The 16,862-nt window shown below is 41.8% G+C and overlaps 1 protein-coding gene across 1 annotated transcript in view; it reads left to right on the forward strand.

Annotated features, from left to right (window-relative positions):
• Positions 1–16,862, forward strand: part of ccdc39 (coiled-coil domain 39 molecular ruler complex subunit) — a 126,180-nt gene that overhangs the window by 322 nt on the left and 108,996 nt on the right. Inside the window, exons 2-6 of the mRNA XM_078563966.1 lie at positions 2,538–2,740; positions 6,651–6,797; positions 10,783–10,941; positions 13,306–13,398; positions 13,622–13,750. Of these exons, the coding sequence (XP_078420092.1) occupies positions 2,693–2,740; positions 6,651–6,797; positions 10,783–10,941; positions 13,306–13,398; positions 13,622–13,750 (576 nt within the window). The 5' untranslated portion in view covers positions 2,538–2,692. The remainder of the gene's footprint in view (positions 1–2,537; positions 2,741–6,650; positions 6,798–10,782; positions 10,942–13,305; positions 13,399–13,621; positions 13,751–16,862) is intronic.

The following is a 16,862-nucleotide window of genomic DNA, read 5'->3' on the forward strand; positions in this document are numbered from 1 at the left end:
CCAACACTGAACTCGGCCTCTTGTCCGCAAACATGTACTTCACCAGCAGGACGGCTCGACAGCAGTGGGGGACCTCGTCTGAACTTTTTTAAACCCCATGTTCGAGGTCAGGGCTGTTGAGGTCAACTTTAGGGCTCCTACCTCTCTCCACCTGCTAACTCAGCAGAGAAGAAAACCTGGGACCTTCACGTACCGATCCGTGTACCGCTGAATCTTGACTGCAGCCCCATTCTCATGTTGTTGTTGTCAGCCACCATTACTTAAAATTACCATTACCCGAAGAAGTCCAAGAACTAGATTTATCAACTTGAGAAATCAGACGCATTATGTAGGTTTGAATCAAACTTAACCGAAATTTGTTTGTAGCCATGTATCTATCCATTTATTTAACAACTAAACAAAATTTCTGAAACATGAATGTACCATGAAGAGATAATATTCCATACCACATCATTTATAATGAAACTATTCCCATTAAAATAAAGAATTAAATGAGCACTGATCTGGTGGAGAGTTGGGCACCTGGATGGGGAGGGGAAAGGCCACGGACCTGGAAACAAGATTGAGAATTTTATAATCAAGGCTTTGCTTGACCGGAAGCCAATGTAGTTCAGCAAGTTCAGGTTGATGGATGAACGGGACTTGGTGCAAGTAAGGACATGGGTGGCAGAGTTTTGGGTGTACTCAAGTTTATGGCAGGTAGAATATGGGAGGCCAATCAGAAGTGCATTGTCAGGTATAGAGATATCAAAGGCTTGGATAAGTTTTTCAGTAGCAGATGAGCTGAAGCAAGGGCGTAGTCGGGCGATGTTACGGAAGTGGAAATAGGCCATCTTAAAGATGGCACTGATATGTGAATGGAAGCAGATATTGGGACCAAATATGATACCAAGGTTGTGAACAGTCTAGTTCTGCCTCAGACAGTTACCAGGGAGAGTGATGGAGTTGGTAGTTAGGGAACAGAGTTTGTAGCTGGGATGGAAAACAATGGTTTCTATCTTCCCAATATTGATTGGAAAAGGTTTCTATACATCCAATACTGGATAGTGGACAAGCAGGCTGATAATTCATTAACAGTGCAAGAGGTGAGAGAGGTGGTAGTGAGTTAGAGTTGGGCTTTCTGGAGCTCAGTTGGTAGCACACTTGCCTCTGAATCATAAGGTTCAAGTCCCACCCCAGAGCTTGAGCACAAAAATCAATGCTGACACTCCATTGCAGTACTAAGGGAGCATTGCGCTATCTGAGGTGCTGGTCCTTGGATGAGGCATTAAATCAAAGTCCAATCTGCCTGTTCAGGTGTGTGTAAAAGATCCCATGGCACTGTTTCGAAGAAAAACAGGTGAGTTGTTCCTGGTGTCATTGTCAATGTTTATCCCTCAATCAACACCACAAAAAACAAATGATCTGCTCATTATCATATTGCTGTTAGTGAGAGTTTGTTGAGTGCAAATTAGCTGCCATATTTCCTACATTGCAATGGTGATTACACTTCAAAAAGTACTTAATTGGCTGTTAAGCACTTTGAGACATCCGGTGGTCATGAAAAGCACTATATGAATGCAAGTCTTTCTTTCTGGATGTTGCCAGCCTACGTATGAAAGCTAGTGTGTTTTTGGATGATGTCGCCAAGGGGCAGCATATAGATGAAAAATAGGAGATGGCCAAGGTAACAGTGCAGGAGTGGGAAGAGATGCAGGTGATTCTCTGACTACGATTGGATAGATAAGAGTGGAAACAGGCGAGTGCAATCTCACAGAGCTGGATGACAGTGGAGAAGCTACAAATTGAATCAATAGGTCAAATCTTCCAACAAGTCGATGTCCTCAATTACAGTCTAAAATAAAACTGCAAATATGTTTTGAAATTTGATAACTCTTTCATTTATGATATATAGGCCTGAATTTTATCTTTGGCTGGTGTGCGCGATTGGCGGACCCTGGAGCAGTGAGAAAAGGCCCCTGACCGCAATTTCACGCTGCCTGGCCAATTCATGGTCAGCCAGCATGAAACGCATGCCGAAAAGCTCAGCGCTACCAGGGTGGGGGCGGGCGCGGGTGAGCGCTGTGAGAAAGCTCCCTGAAGGGAAACAGTTGCCTCAGGGAGCTGCAGACCTGAAAAAGATCAAATAAAGGTTTGAAAAGCTGCAACGCTGATGAAAAATGCAAAGCCTGGCCAATTCGCCACGGAAAATCGGAGACAATTGGACTTAATTGCCCTCTTAATTGTCGGTGGGTGCGCTTCCGACTTTTGCATGCGCCTCCCGAGCGAAATATCACGCAAGTGTGTGATGACGTTGGGACGTTCATCCGACATCTTGTCGTGCGATCTTATGTCCGACGCGGGATGTAAAATTCTGCCCATAAATAATTTGTAGGCAGCACAAAAAATTGCAGGCAGTAATGTAAATGTATAGCTTTATTTTAATGTTAAATTCATTTGGATTACCAGCAATATTAAACATGTTTTAAATCTACTGAACTGGCTCAGATGCTGTTTCATAGCAGATATTCATACATCACTGTCAGTCAAACAATCAGAACACTCACATAAGCAATCAAATACTTAACACATTCACACAATGTAAGACATAAAATGATGTTTTCTGAACTTTTTACCATAGGTACAAAAGAAGCAGAAGGAAAAAGTTAACCTCGAAAGCCAGCTGACTAATGTTGAGGACCGCATCCATGCAATGACAGTGCATCTGCAGAACGTTCATCAGGAGTTAACTAATACACAGGTATATGTTAGTGGCAAAAAATAAGCTTATTCTGACCATTCCAGCAGTGTTTCATACTGAACTGAAGTGGCCCACTGCAAGGTGTCACTGTAATAGTTTGCAAGGTTCTCTAGAGATAGACTTCCATGAGATTGTAAAGTCCTCGATTTTAATTGCAGTTGCTACCAAACATTTATTTCAACTGAGATTTGCTGTGTACGTTCAAAAGTTTATATGGCTTATCCTATAGAAATCATCCTTGTTTAGAACCATGGCAACACAGATCTAACTTTCTTGAAAAGGAAAACAGGCAGAAGTAACTCTGCATAACTGCACCTCTTTCCATGCTAACCCAGGAGTTGCATTGATAATGGTCAATGTGCAGAACTTAAACTATCCCTTTCCTTACACCTAATTGAAGGAGCTAATCGGAAGAAAACACAGGGAGACATGCAGTTTTTGTTTGTCGACTTTTTATTAACACTGACATGCTTATATTTTTCTGAATACATTTGTTAAAATGTATAATTTTTATAAATATATTTGGCTTTTTGTGTACAAATACAAGTTTTGTGAAAAATTCTCCTTTTAATTTGATTTCACTTTGACTTAATTATGCATAATGGATTAAAATTATTAATATGCAATGGAGACAAAAGCAATGTACTACCGATGCTGAAAATCTGAGATAAAAACAGAAAATGCTGGAAGTACTTAGCAGATCAGGCCGCATCCGTGGAGAGAGAAACAGGGTGAATGTTTCAGGCTGATGAACTTTTGTCAGAACTGTAAAAAGTTAGATATCTAATAGATTTTAAACAAGTACAGAGGAAGGGGAAGAAGGAGGGGGAAAGAACAGAAGGGGAAGGTCAAGAGACAAAAGATGTATCTAAGGGAGAGGTAAATGGGAGAGCAAAATAATTACCAAAAACTGCCATCCAAAAACAAAAAAAACCACAAAAAAATGGGGCAGAGGTTAGGATCTGAAATTGGTAAATTCACTGTGGAGCCTGGAAAGCTGGAAAGTACCTAATCAAAAGATGATGTGCTTAACCTCGAGCTTATGTACTTGCAAGCGACATCCTCAGAGGAGGAGGATAAACATGAGATACTTCAACAGATGCCAGCCAATGAAGATGGTGCCTTGAGGCCCAGCTCACAGGACAGTGACATGTGTGGCAGGGAGATTGGACACTTTCTGATCAGCAGATGCTTCACATGAGGACAACTGCAAGGGGCCACTGAACCAAGAAGTTCTCTCCCAGAAGCAACCTTGCTGACCTTTCATAAGAGGCTTTTGCCATCTCTCTGTACTGATCAGCACTATATGTCAAGGCCTTATGTCAACATAAGCACTCTTGAGGAGATACACTTTTAAAAACTGTCCTGATATTTAATGCCACATCTGGTCACTGGTGCACAAAAATAAATACATGACTTGTCACACATTGAATGCTGAGACCTTGCTGAGATCCTGTAAAACATTAAAGCTTTCTGCATTTAATAAATAATTGTCACTGAATGAAATCTAAAGTGCTAGCCCATGCAGTTACGTGCATACTTATGGTAACTTCAGTGGGGTGGTGTTGCTGCACCTGGAGCTGATATGGAGGCAGGCTGCTGCCTTTCTTGCTCTGCTGCATTAGATGGCTTCTGAGTGCCTGATCCCTACTGGAACCCGGCACCTCCTGGACAACCTGCATCTGTGCAGAACCCACCCCAGTTATCAGACCCAGAATGCAGCGTTGGTGTCACCATCAAAGGGATCGAGGATCTGCTTTCAGAGATTGAAGCATCTTGAGAGGAGCCCCCATTGCCTTCAGCCTGCCCCTCCACTGCCCTTTCAGGCTCCATATGCACTCCCGTGGTTTCCTGGAGGGTTCAGCTCCTGGCAATGGGAGATGTGTGGCTGGCTCATCTCACCCACCCATCACGTCATTGATCTCATGGATGAGGTCAAGCTATGGAGGCCTGTGTATATCCCTGCAACTATTCAGTGCTATGCTCCATGTGTTTCTCCATGAGGGTCACCACTCTCAGTGTAGGTCTCCAGAAAAATGGCACCACTCATGACATGGATTGACTTCTTCATTGTTTGCGCATGGGACTGCACTGCCTGTGGAAACTCTAACAGATGTTCACAGATTTAACGCTGGTGCTGAAGCATCTGCTGCTTTGCTGATGACACCTGAGGCTCACCATTTGCATGACGCTGAGCATTGCTGGGCCTCGCCTCATTCCTCTGAAGGGAAATAGCTAAGGCTGTCACTGCCTCTGTTACCTCCTCCTGTATGTCTGATGCAGTGCTCACCAGATTGTGCCACCTGTTCTACATGCTGGTGGAGGGTGTGTTGGAATGAAGTGATGCAGTGTCTTGAGATGGTGGTGCATCCTCTGAGCTTTCCAGTGTAGCAGAAGCTCCTTAGCCTAGGTACCCGCAGGAACATTTCCAGGGAAGCGTTGCTGAATCATGGAGTGGCCCTTCCTCATGATGAAGCCATTCCTCTGCAGCCTCATTGATAAAGACTCCTTGCTTTATAGCTTGTATCTGCAGCCTGTCTGAATGCTGCACAAGTGCCTTTAAAAATGGTGCCTCATAGTGAGCTGTTTACCTTTAATTGGCTGACCCCCTACCTATCAGTTCTTAATTGGCTCTTCCTTGTGAAGTCCCGCCCATGCGAGCCGCCAGCCAAAATATCTCCCTGCTGTCAGGTCATCCACCCGTTCAGTAAAATTCAGGCCATTAACTCTGTTTCTGTCTACGGGTGCTGCCAGGCCTGCTGAATATTTCCAACATTTTCGGCTTTTAAACAAGCATGTAAGATGGTTCCCAAAATCTGTTAAAATGTTAACTAGTTGAGTAAATTGAACATTCCAACATTGATGGGTATTATTAACATTCACCTGCTCCTTTAGCAAATTCGACTGTTTTTTCTCACTGTGACAGAAATATTATAATTTTCACAATTTTTTTTGGTTTATTGTGAAGTAGGTTTATGGGGGAAGTATAGTTGAGTCTGTCTGTGTGATTTAATTACATTTGGAGTCAAGTAGATTGCAAGCTTAACATCATCAATAGAAGCTAGGTGCTTGACATGCTAATGCATAAACATGGATGTTGGTTTAGCATATAAGGTGTGAAGGGAATTTGCATTTTTAGATAAATGAAGGGATTATTTAGATTTCAAAGGGATCTTAGTCTGTTTATAACTAGCCAGATAAGCATGGCTAAGGAGTGTGATTATTTTTCCTAAAGATTACTGACAATGTTGGCAACATGAAAGTTTTTATATTATGAGGAAGATACAGTTTCAAAGACATGTGAAACAATAGAATTTATATATTAAATAAAGAGAAACATATACAAAGGAGAATGAAAGGCAATGTGGAAGGAAGGCCATGTAAGATCTAACAGGAGTGTGCGAAATAGCCTTAATGAAGCCTGCAGCCATTTGTGCATGAATCTGCTATGTAACAAAAGTGAAGTTGAGGAAAAGCCATTTGGAATTCCACTGCCAAGTGGGTATTGTGTTAACTTGCTGGTTCTGTTTTAAATCTAAAATCTATTTTGGATTATTGTCTTAAAGGGGGGTAACTGGAGGTCAGGTCAATTAGGAATTTTAGGAGTTATTATAGCAGTAAGTAATTGTAGTCTTATTATATGTGCTTGAAAACTTTTATTTTGTTAATAAATATTTTAATTTAATTTTTTAAATCTCTAAAGGTATTGGTGGACTTATTACTCCTGAATTTAGTGTATACATCTTCTCATAATAAATACGAATTGTAAAACCGTTGTGATAGCGCAACCAGGTTTCCCTTGTGGATTTGGTCCTCCTGGCACACATCATCCGCCCATCATGACACTCATTGTGAAGTGGAAAAAATACCTTGATCAATACAATGCTACTGATAATTTTATTTTTTTTAGTCTTTACAAAAAGCACGAGAAAAAGAACTTGAAACTGAACAGCAGTTTAAGCTCATTGCAGAGCGGGAGATGGAACGTCTCACACAAGAGATTCGGCGGCTTGAAAATGACATGGCTGTATTGAGAGAGAGAAAAAATATTATGGAGGTAAGTATCAATAAGGTTGTCAAATCACTACATATTCCCTTTATGACTGATTTGAATATTGGATGAAATTCTAGGTATCCATGTGCACAACTAAGGAGCATTAGTGTCATGATTAGTGGTCAAAGGGCTATTAGGAGCCCCACTATACAGTATTTAATTCTCTATTTGTTAACAAGTGATTGACCTGATCACACCAGTTTCCTGCATGATTGGTAAGGGGAAAATTATTCCACTATGTTCAGTGTCTTCAAAGTTTTTTTTTACAATGGAGCTGTGACTATCTGCCTAATGTGTTTTCAATAGTCATGTAAACAGCTAAGTAAATGATTTGTCTTTTTGAACTTTTAAAGTGACCGCCACTATCATTTCCTATTCTTTAAAATTACTTACCAAAACCAGTTGCTAACTACAGCTGAATGCATCTAATTTAGAAAAAAACATTTTAATTTTTCTTATGTGGATCTTTTTTGTCTTCTATCTGTATAGCCTGTTCAAATAGTGCAGATCAATGTACATGCATAACTCTCCAAGTGCTTTGTGTACAATTACAAAGGAATAACTATACTTTCATAACACAAGTTCCCACTTGTCTTCCTACATTACAACAGTGATTACACTTCAAAATAACTTCATTGGCTGTAAAATGCTTTGAAACATCTGGTGGCCGAAAAAGCGCTGTATAAATGCAAATCGTTCTTTTTTTCAACACAGCCTTCCAAAGATTTCATCGCCTACCTATTGTTCAATTTGGGATATTCAATGTCCCCAAGATATACCATCATACCATTAATTTATTGTTTTTGCACATAGATATCCTCAGTAGTGTCAGTGTGGCTTATGTTGAATGTCTCCTTGAGCTTCAATTTTGTGTCAGGTTATTATTCAAGGCAAGTCTTCTACAACATTCAACTACTGGCTTTACATTGGCTAACAGATGATGCTATGTTCTTCAGGCAAACAATCAAAATGTTGAAACAAGCTATTGTACCTTGAAGCTGAGTTTTTATTTGCTTCCCTCTACAGCCAATAGTTGCTTCACTGTGGTTGGTGATGGACTGTAGAAAACCTTCTTAAATCAAATATTTTAGAATAGAATTATCCACGAAGAACTGTTGATGGTAACCATTTGAAGTTGTTACAAATATGAGAAGTTTGTAAGATTGTTATATTTTGGAACTGTGTCTTTAGTGTAAGATGGAGAAATGAAGGGAGTCATGTGACCTGCTCTGAATTCTACTGGCAACAAGCCTTGGTGACTTGGTTGTTAAACATTAAAGGCGGGGGGGGGGGGGTGTGTGCAAGATATTCACATCTGTAAACAATGACCTGAGCAGTTGTGCTAATGGTGGATAGACTATTAGTCTCCAAGTCACAGGGAGGTGTTAGGAATGTCAAGTTTTGAACAGGGTTATACTTTAAACTGTCTATTTAATTCCAAGATAGAATAGAGTTTGGGATCTGGAGGATAGCTAATCAGCATTTCTACCTGGATACAAGGCCCATGTGATTCATGTTGCCATGGAGATGTGCTTTTTTTATTCTTTAGCAGAATGTGGGTGTCGCTGGCTAGGCAAGCATCTGTTGCTCATCCCTAATTGCCTTGAGAAGGCGGTGGTGAGCCACCTTCTTGAACCGCTGCATATCCAGCGACGTAAAAGGAATTGTGATATAGTTCCAAGTCAGAATGGTGTGTGGCTTGTAGGGGAACTTGCAGGTGGTGATGCTCCCATGCACCTGCTGCCTTTGTCTTCCTAGGTGGTAGAGATCGCAGGTTTGGAAAGTGATGGTATGCAATTCGGGGTCGAATTATGGGACACCAACGTTGTAAACAGAGCAGCTTAACTTTAGAACGTTGCTAGGGAGAAGGATGGAGTCATTAGTTAGGGAAACGAGGCTGAAGTGAGAGACCAAAAATGATGGCTTCAGTCTTCCCAATATTTAATTGGAGGAAATTTCTGCTATCCAGTCCTAGGTGTCGGGTAAGTAATAATAAAAACAGAAAGTGCTGGAAAAACTCAACAGGCCTGGCAGCATCTGTGGAGAGAGAAACAGAGGGCAGAATCATCCCAGATTTGCATTAAATGCGGTAGCGGGCAGGTAAAATGACGTTTTACCTGCCGGCCGCGATGGCGGGTTTTCACGCCGTATTGTCCCAAACCCACCACATTATTTATGCATTCCCAGGAAATATGCCATTTCCATGGCAGGTGGGCTGTCATTCGCCCGCCTGCCATCACCTTGCCGCTTCATTTCGCCAGGTGCCATATTTAAAGTCCAGCTGCGCGCACCACATCTCAGTGCTTTCAGCCCACGACTGCTGCAGGGAAGATGTCCATGAAAGGCAAGAAGACTGCAGCCCCTAGGTTTAGCGATGTGTCACTGGAACACCTTTTGGACACCTGGAGGCCCGCCGCGATGTCCCCTAATCCCGCTCTGGCTGCAGGATGGGCAGTGGCATCACCAATCCAGCATGGCAGGCGGTAGCAGCGGTGGTCAGTGCCAATACTGCACAGAAGAAGTTGGCTATCCAATGCAGATAGAGGATGAATGATCTCATCTATGCAGCCAGGGTATGACAACCACCTCATCACTCTAATCTCACACACTCAAGCCCAATACACATTCACTGGCATCTCACTCACTGCCAGCTCAAAGGACATCACCACCCATTCTCACACACATACCCTCACATGTCCATCTGGCCTCATCTCTTCTGGAGACTGCCTCCTCATCCCTCACCACCTTGTGGCCACTTGCACAGATAACATGTGCCCCCACACACACCCTGGGATACCCTCCCTCCCCAGTACAGCTCTCATCCTCTTCTCTTGCCTGAAGCCACTTCTCCCCCTTCCCGAAGCAAGTCCTTGCCCTGCAGCTGATGAAAAGCCACTCTCATATGGCTGATCTGGTAGGTAGAGACCTACCCATGAGCCCCCTAAAAATGATGTGGTGCTGTCTATGAAACCTGACGCTGATGACTGCGAGTGCTGACTAAGCAATGTAGGCAAACAAACCTTAAAGTCTCGAGCGAAGTGCAGCCCGCCAGCAGCACGTCGCTTATGTGCTGTGTGAAACACATTGGTGTGTTTTCCTGCCGACATGGGCACACAATGCAGCGGGGCTGGGGGCGATGAGTCCGGCGGGCTGGCCTCATAATGATATGCTGATGTATTACAATGAGGTTCCCAACGTCCGATGGTGGGAAACATGGCCCCCCATCGGTGGGCCGAGAAGACAATCACAAACTGGTTTCACGCTGTTGTGAAACCAATCGTGCTATATCATTCACTCATGCCACTGAATGCTGGCGGGCACAGAAAATCCTGGCCAGAGTTAATGTTTCGAGTCTAATATGATTCTCCTTCAAAGAGTCATATTGGACTCGAAATGTTAACTCTGTTTTTCTCTCTACAGATGCTGCCACACCTGCTGAGTTATTACAGCACCTTCTGTTTTTATTTCAGATCCCCAACATCCACTGTACTTTGCTTTTAGTGTTGGGTAAGCAGTCTGATAATTTAGCAACAGTGGAGGAGTCTAGAAGTAGGCATGGGTGTCATAATCATACATGTGAAAACTAATGCTGTGCTTTCAGATAGTGTTCCTGAGTGGCAACATGGAGAGGAGAAATAAGAGGGGGCCATGGATAGATCCTTTCAGGACACCAGAGGTGTCATTGCAAGTGATTCTCTGGCTCCAGTTAAGTAGATAAGAATGGAACCAGATGAGAGCAGTCCTACTCAGCTAGACAACAATAGAGAAGCATTGAAGGAAAGTTCATTCTTCCTTAAACATAGACACAAATATATTTTATAAATACTAGATGGAATTTATTGGATTTGCACTTTGCAGATTTCTAACGTTCAGTGTACTAATCATCATTATATATTTCAATATTAGTCGCTACAGTGAGCAAAAAAATCAATGCTAGTGTAAAATAGAGAGACTGGAAAAAATATACATAATTGTTCATTTTTTTTAGAATAACATCTATAGGTACACACAGAAAATTGAGGATTTGAAATGTCAGTTGAACTGGGACAAGCAAGCTTTGGAGGCCTGGCTGGAAGAGTCAACCAAAACAGATGAAGATGCAATTACCATCCAGAAGTATGCACAAGAAGATGAAGGAAAAATCAGGGTATGTTTTATTTCATTTTGTTGCTATTTGTTTATTCAGCAATATAAGTGTGTCCCATAGCAATTTTCATAAACCGGAGGAAATAACACAACAGAAATGAGCACTAAAACAAACACATGAAAGCTCTTCTGATGGATAAGGCAGGAGGCGTACTTCCTCTTGTGATTTATCTGATTTGACCCAGGATCTGTGTTGTTAGCTGGTCGCTGCCTCAGTGGGGGTGAGAGTGTTACAACCAGCTTCAATGATCCAAGACAGGAAAGGGGAAGGAATCAGCTAATTTCTGCTTCACTTATTACACATTGGCCTGGATTTTGTGGTTGCAATATGGCAAAACTGTCACCGTTCGCCATCATTGCAACTATGAAACTGACAGCCACTTCTGGTGTCCGCAAGTGTGCAGTTAAACACAAAAATCTGGAAGTTATTGTCAATGATTTGCTGCTCCTCCACGGCACTCATTGTCAAAATCCTCACAGGTGGAAATCTTTAGAGATAATTTTAATTAACATGAGCTTCTACTTTTATGCTATTGTTCTCACTGTAAAACCCTTGACAAAAGTTACACCTTGTTGAATAAGGTGTAACTGTTTCTTACCAGCATACTAAGCCATTAGTGCTGCTGAACAACCTCTCTGGCCATGAAAAAATAATTTTATATTTGTGGAATGTAAAATTTCTTCATCCTAATAAAATATCATAGATTTTTCATGTATAGTATTTTAAGTTTGTTTATGATATTTCAGTTTTATAAGATACAAGAATCATACAAGATTCTGAAGGGATTTGATATGGTAGACACTGAGAGGTTGTGTCTCTTGGCTAGGGTATCTAGAAGATGGGAACACAGTCTCAAGATAAGGAGCCAATCATTTAAGGACTGAGATGAGGAGAAATTTCTTCATCCAAAGGAATGTGAATAATTGGAATTCTCTATCCCAGAGATTGGGGATGCTCCATATTTGAGTATATTTAAGTTTGAAGTTGACAGATTTTTGACCTCTCAAGGAATCAAGGGATATGGGGAACAGGTAGAAAAGTGGAGTTACGGCTGATGATCAGCCATGATTGCATTGAATAGCAGATCAGGTTCGAGGGGCCTTAAGGTCTATTCCTGCTCCTATTTCTTATGTTATTACCTTAATTCCATGTGTATGTCCCAATCTTTGTTTCGTTCTCTGTAAAATGATTAATAAGTGAAGGTTAATTAGTGTTTTCTATTTCCTGGTTTGCTGTCTTTGAGAATTCTTTAATGTGATTGGCTGCTTACCCAGCTGGATGACATCACTGTTGCAAAGGTTGGCACCAGTTTTAAATTAATGTCAGGAAAGGTGAATTCCATGCCTCAGAGATCACTAGATCTTGTGGACAGCTTTCTTTGTGGTCAACAGCGAGTGCCATCACTTTGCCAGTAATCACATTATCCAGGCCAGTGACCATTGCTGCAAGGTGCATGTGTGTAAGATGCTGGATGAGGATAGGATTGGGCTGTAACATCCCATAGATTTGAATAGTCATTTGGGCTAGGTACTTGTAGGCTTTTTCTTTTCCTGGATACCATGTTAGCTGACATCGTAAGTGGCTCCCTTACCTTAGGTTTTCCTGCCATCAAAAATACCATAATCACATTCTTATCAAATATTCTACCCTTGACTTGTCAACACTTGCAGAGTAATGCCCTATCGCCAACCTTACTTTCCTCCAAAGCCCTTGAACATGTTGTCACCTGCCCCTCTTTCCTGCAGTTCCCTGCTTGAATATTTCCATCATGTTTCTGTCCCTGTCAAAACAAAAAACTAATCAAAGTCACAAACATTATCTTCAGTGATGGTGACCATAGTACATTATCTATCAGTCTCCTTCTTAATCTGTCTGCAGCCTCACCCATTTCTTATCTCTATAATCTCTTCCAGTCTTACAGTGACACCACCACCACCCCCCACCCAAAACTATTCATTCCTCCTACTATGTCTGTTGTGTATCCTCCTTTGCTTCACTAATGGTAGTTGTGCCTTCAGCTATCTAGAGCTTGTGTTCTGGAATTCTTTCCTGAAACACCTCTGCTTCTCCACCTCCTTTTTCTCCTTGAAGATACTCCTTAAAATCCACCTCTACCTAATCTTTTTGCAACCCCCTTTGTCTTTATTAGTTTGGCATCCATTTTTATCTAATTACGTCCTGATAAAGTACTTTAGGACGACGTTCTACAGTAAAGGGGCTATTTAAATTATTCTTGTTGTCTGAGTTGTTGCTACTGCTGTTGTACTGTTCCTGTATAAGTTATTGACTTCAGGCCTAAGAGAAAAAATTTGGAAAGAAATATTGTACGTAGAATAAACTTGATCGTATTTCTGTTTATTATAGGATATTACAGTACGACTGGAGAGGATGACTATTGAAGCAAATAAAAAGCGTAAACTACTTGACAATGAAATGACTGAAACAATTGCAGCTCAGGTTAGATACACTACATTTTTTCAGCTGTATTCAAAGTTAAATTCTTATTCAATAGGACAGTATATTTGTTGTTATGAATATGCTAAATACAATCTTGCATTACATTTAAAGCACTGAAATATAATTTATCTTAAGTTAAAACATACTAACAATGTATAGCAGCAAAGGTAAATATTGTATATTTTTATAGAAAGCATGTTTAGAAACTTGTTTCTATTGTTAGATGGAACTGGACAAAATAGCACACGACTTTCGCAGATCCCACAGTGAGAGGCAAGAACTCATTAGCCAATGGCAGGACACTATTGAACAGATGCAGAAAAGAGATCAGGATATGGACAAATGTGCCTTGGTAAGGAGCTTCGTTTCCACATTTGTAATCTGATTTGCAGTACAATTCAGTACCCCCTCACATACTAAAGACTAGATAGAAATTATTGTGGCCTCGGGGTCATTTCGTTATTTTGGCATGCTCCCCCAGCCTTTACTGGGGAGATAACCTGGAGGATAAGCAGAGCTGTGGCACACGTCAAAGACTTTGCTAGTTACCTCAATGTTGCCAGTAAAATGTTCATAAAACATAGTGTCATAATGCCATAGAGTTTACACCACGGAAAGAGGCCCTTCGGCCCATTTTGTCCTTGCTGGTCATCAAGCCCCTATCTACTCTAATCCCATTTTCCAGCACTTGGCCCATAGCCTAGTATGCAATGGCGTTTCAAATGTTCATCTAAATACTTCTTAAATTTTGTGAGAGTTCCCACCTCTACCACCCTTTCAGGCAGTGAGTTCCAAATACCCGCCGCCCTCTGGGTGAAAATTTTTTTTTCCTCAAATACCCTTTAAACCTCCTGTCCCTTACCTTAAATCTATGACCCCTGGTTTTTTACCCCTCCACTAAAGGGAAAAGTTTTTTCCTATCTATTCCCCTCATAATTTTGTACACCTCAATCAGCTCCCCCCTCAGCTTTCCCTGCTCCAAGGAAAGCAACCTCAGCCTTTCCAGTCTCCCTTCATAGCTGAAATGTGTTTAAGCATGTTTACATATTTAAATTTGCAGTCTTAGCCCATGTAATCATTGCCCTGGCTTTCCAGGTTATTAAATTTAAATATCCTCACATCTCCCATAGGAATGCTGCACATCAAGGGCCAACAGAGATCCCTTGCATAAAATTAGCAAATAAACTTGGAAGTAATTTCCTGCCATTGCCTGCTGGAATTATGCTGGGTTTTCATTGCAAAGGTACTGTTTGTTCATGCACATACAACCCCCATCGCTACATCGTTCACGCGTGGCACATGTAGTTACCTATACAGTAAGTCTTCACTTAAAGTTGTGGTTGCGTTCCTGAAAATTGCAACTTTAAATGAAGCAACCTTATGTGAATCATAGGTTCCCATAGAAAAATGTTAAAGCTGGAGTTAAGTTCCTTTGGACATTTCTTGCCAGGAAAAACCAATGTACAAGTTGAAATACAAGTACATGCAACACTGTTCATTTTGAGCTGGAATTACTTGCAAAACCAAATAAATCTCTTAATATAACAGAAATACTATATACATTGAAATGAGATAATACTAAATCACCCAAACAAGCCCTGAGTAGCACAGCTCCTGTGTCTCACCCACAGCACTCCTGAAACACAGCTCAACTTTTTGCTTTCTTTCCTTTCCCACTCTTTCTCTTTCTCTCCTTTCTGACTCTGCCTCTCTCTCTCTCTCTCTCTCCTTTCCGACACAGTGTCTCTCCCCTTTCCCACTCTGTCTTTTTGTCTCCAGTGTCTGACAGTTTGCAGGGGCTGAGCCCTGTCCCGTGAAGTGTTGCAGAAGAAGCTGTGGGGGGTGAGGGGAGGGCAGTGGAGTTGGGAGGGCAGGCCACGCAAGAAGCTTGGGGGAGCTGTGGAAGAAGCCGCGGTGGGAGCTGCAGAAGCAGCCAGGGGTGGTAGAGGGTGGGGAGGAACATGGTGGCGGGACCAGAGTTCAGCATGGGGGCAGCGGGACCAGAGGTGCCGGACCAGAGTGCAGACAGCATAAAATTGAAAATGACAACGTAAATCGAAAAATGGTCCTAAAAGAGTAAACAACGTTAAAATAAATGACTCTAAGTGGTGTGACTTATACTGAGGACTTACTGTATCAAGCAAATAATGCTAATCATTTGTATTTTCATAAGAGTCAATCACAAAAGCATGGCTTAGAAAATATTTATTGTGCTGGCTATTTCAGCAGTTTAATAAATACTCTGCATTTACCCATTTATAAAGCTGTGCTTATTTGAGCCAGTCAGGTCCTTAAACTGTTTCAATTGCACCTTGTTAAAGTGAGATTTCTTTAGTGATGGGATTCTGGGAGCATCTGTTAATAATTACAAGAGACAGTTGCTCAGTGAGATTTCTGTTTTTGAAAAAGTATGTTGGTAATATAATTTTCTGGCTTTATCACCCAAAACATCTAGAGTGAAAATTGTGATGACAACAACATGCTCACTCACTATAAGCAGCTGGGAATGTTTTTTTCATGAACAATATTCAGTGCAATATACATTTTGGCCACATGATGGTGCAAAGTTCTCTGTTTATTTTAAATGAATAACAGCAAGTTTGGAGCATGCATTTAGCTTCTTAAACATGATCCAAGTTTTTATCATATTTAGGGCATGTTTTAAAAGCTGAACCCATGGTCAGCATGAAGAAATTTTTTCTATCGCAAAAAATGTCATAATTCCAGATGGAGGATATTCTAGTTTTCCATTGGAGGATGAGGCAGATCATCTCACAACTGTACCCATCTTTGCAATCTTCGTCATTTTTATGGGCAGAATTTTCAGGTGGTGAGTGGGGGCGGGGCCCGCTAGCCAACACGTAAAATGGTGCGCGGTGACGTCTGGCCCACGTCCCGATGTCACCGTGCGTCATTTAGATTGTCAGTTCGTCGGGTGCGCAGCCGAGTCCGCTGAGCGCCCACCGAACTATCAAAGGCCTATTAAGGCCATTAAGAAAGTAATTAAAGTTGTTTAGAATGCTGCCCGTCCAACCTTAAGGTTGCCGGGCAGGCGAAGAGCCCAGGCAGCCTTTACATTTTTCATGAAACCTCATCCACGGGCGGGATGAGGTTTCATGAAGGGTTTATTAATTAAATAAAAATTTTTGAAAAAGTTAATGGACATGTCCCAGCTCATGTGACAGTTTCACATGAGGGAACGTGCCCTTAAATTTTTTTTTCCTTTATTAAATTTTTCAGAACTTAAACTATGCATATGCGAAAGAGTGCAGGACCCGACTCAGGGAATCCACCCACCACCACCTCCCTCCCCCACCCTGCACAGGGAGCGCTTAGCACTTCTGGGTATGCGTCACGCTGGGTGGGCCTTAATTGGCCCACCCACATAAAATGGCGGCACGCACCCGATCAGGGGCGCCGATTGGGTTCGCGCTCGCTCCCGCCCCGCACCCGCACAACCCCCA

Source organism: Cetorhinus maximus, chromosome 19, assembly GCF_964194155.1.
Source record: "Cetorhinus maximus chromosome 19, sCetMax3.hap1.1, whole genome shotgun sequence".
Lineage (NCBI taxonomy): Eukaryota > Metazoa > Chordata > Chondrichthyes > Lamniformes > Cetorhinidae > Cetorhinus > Cetorhinus maximus.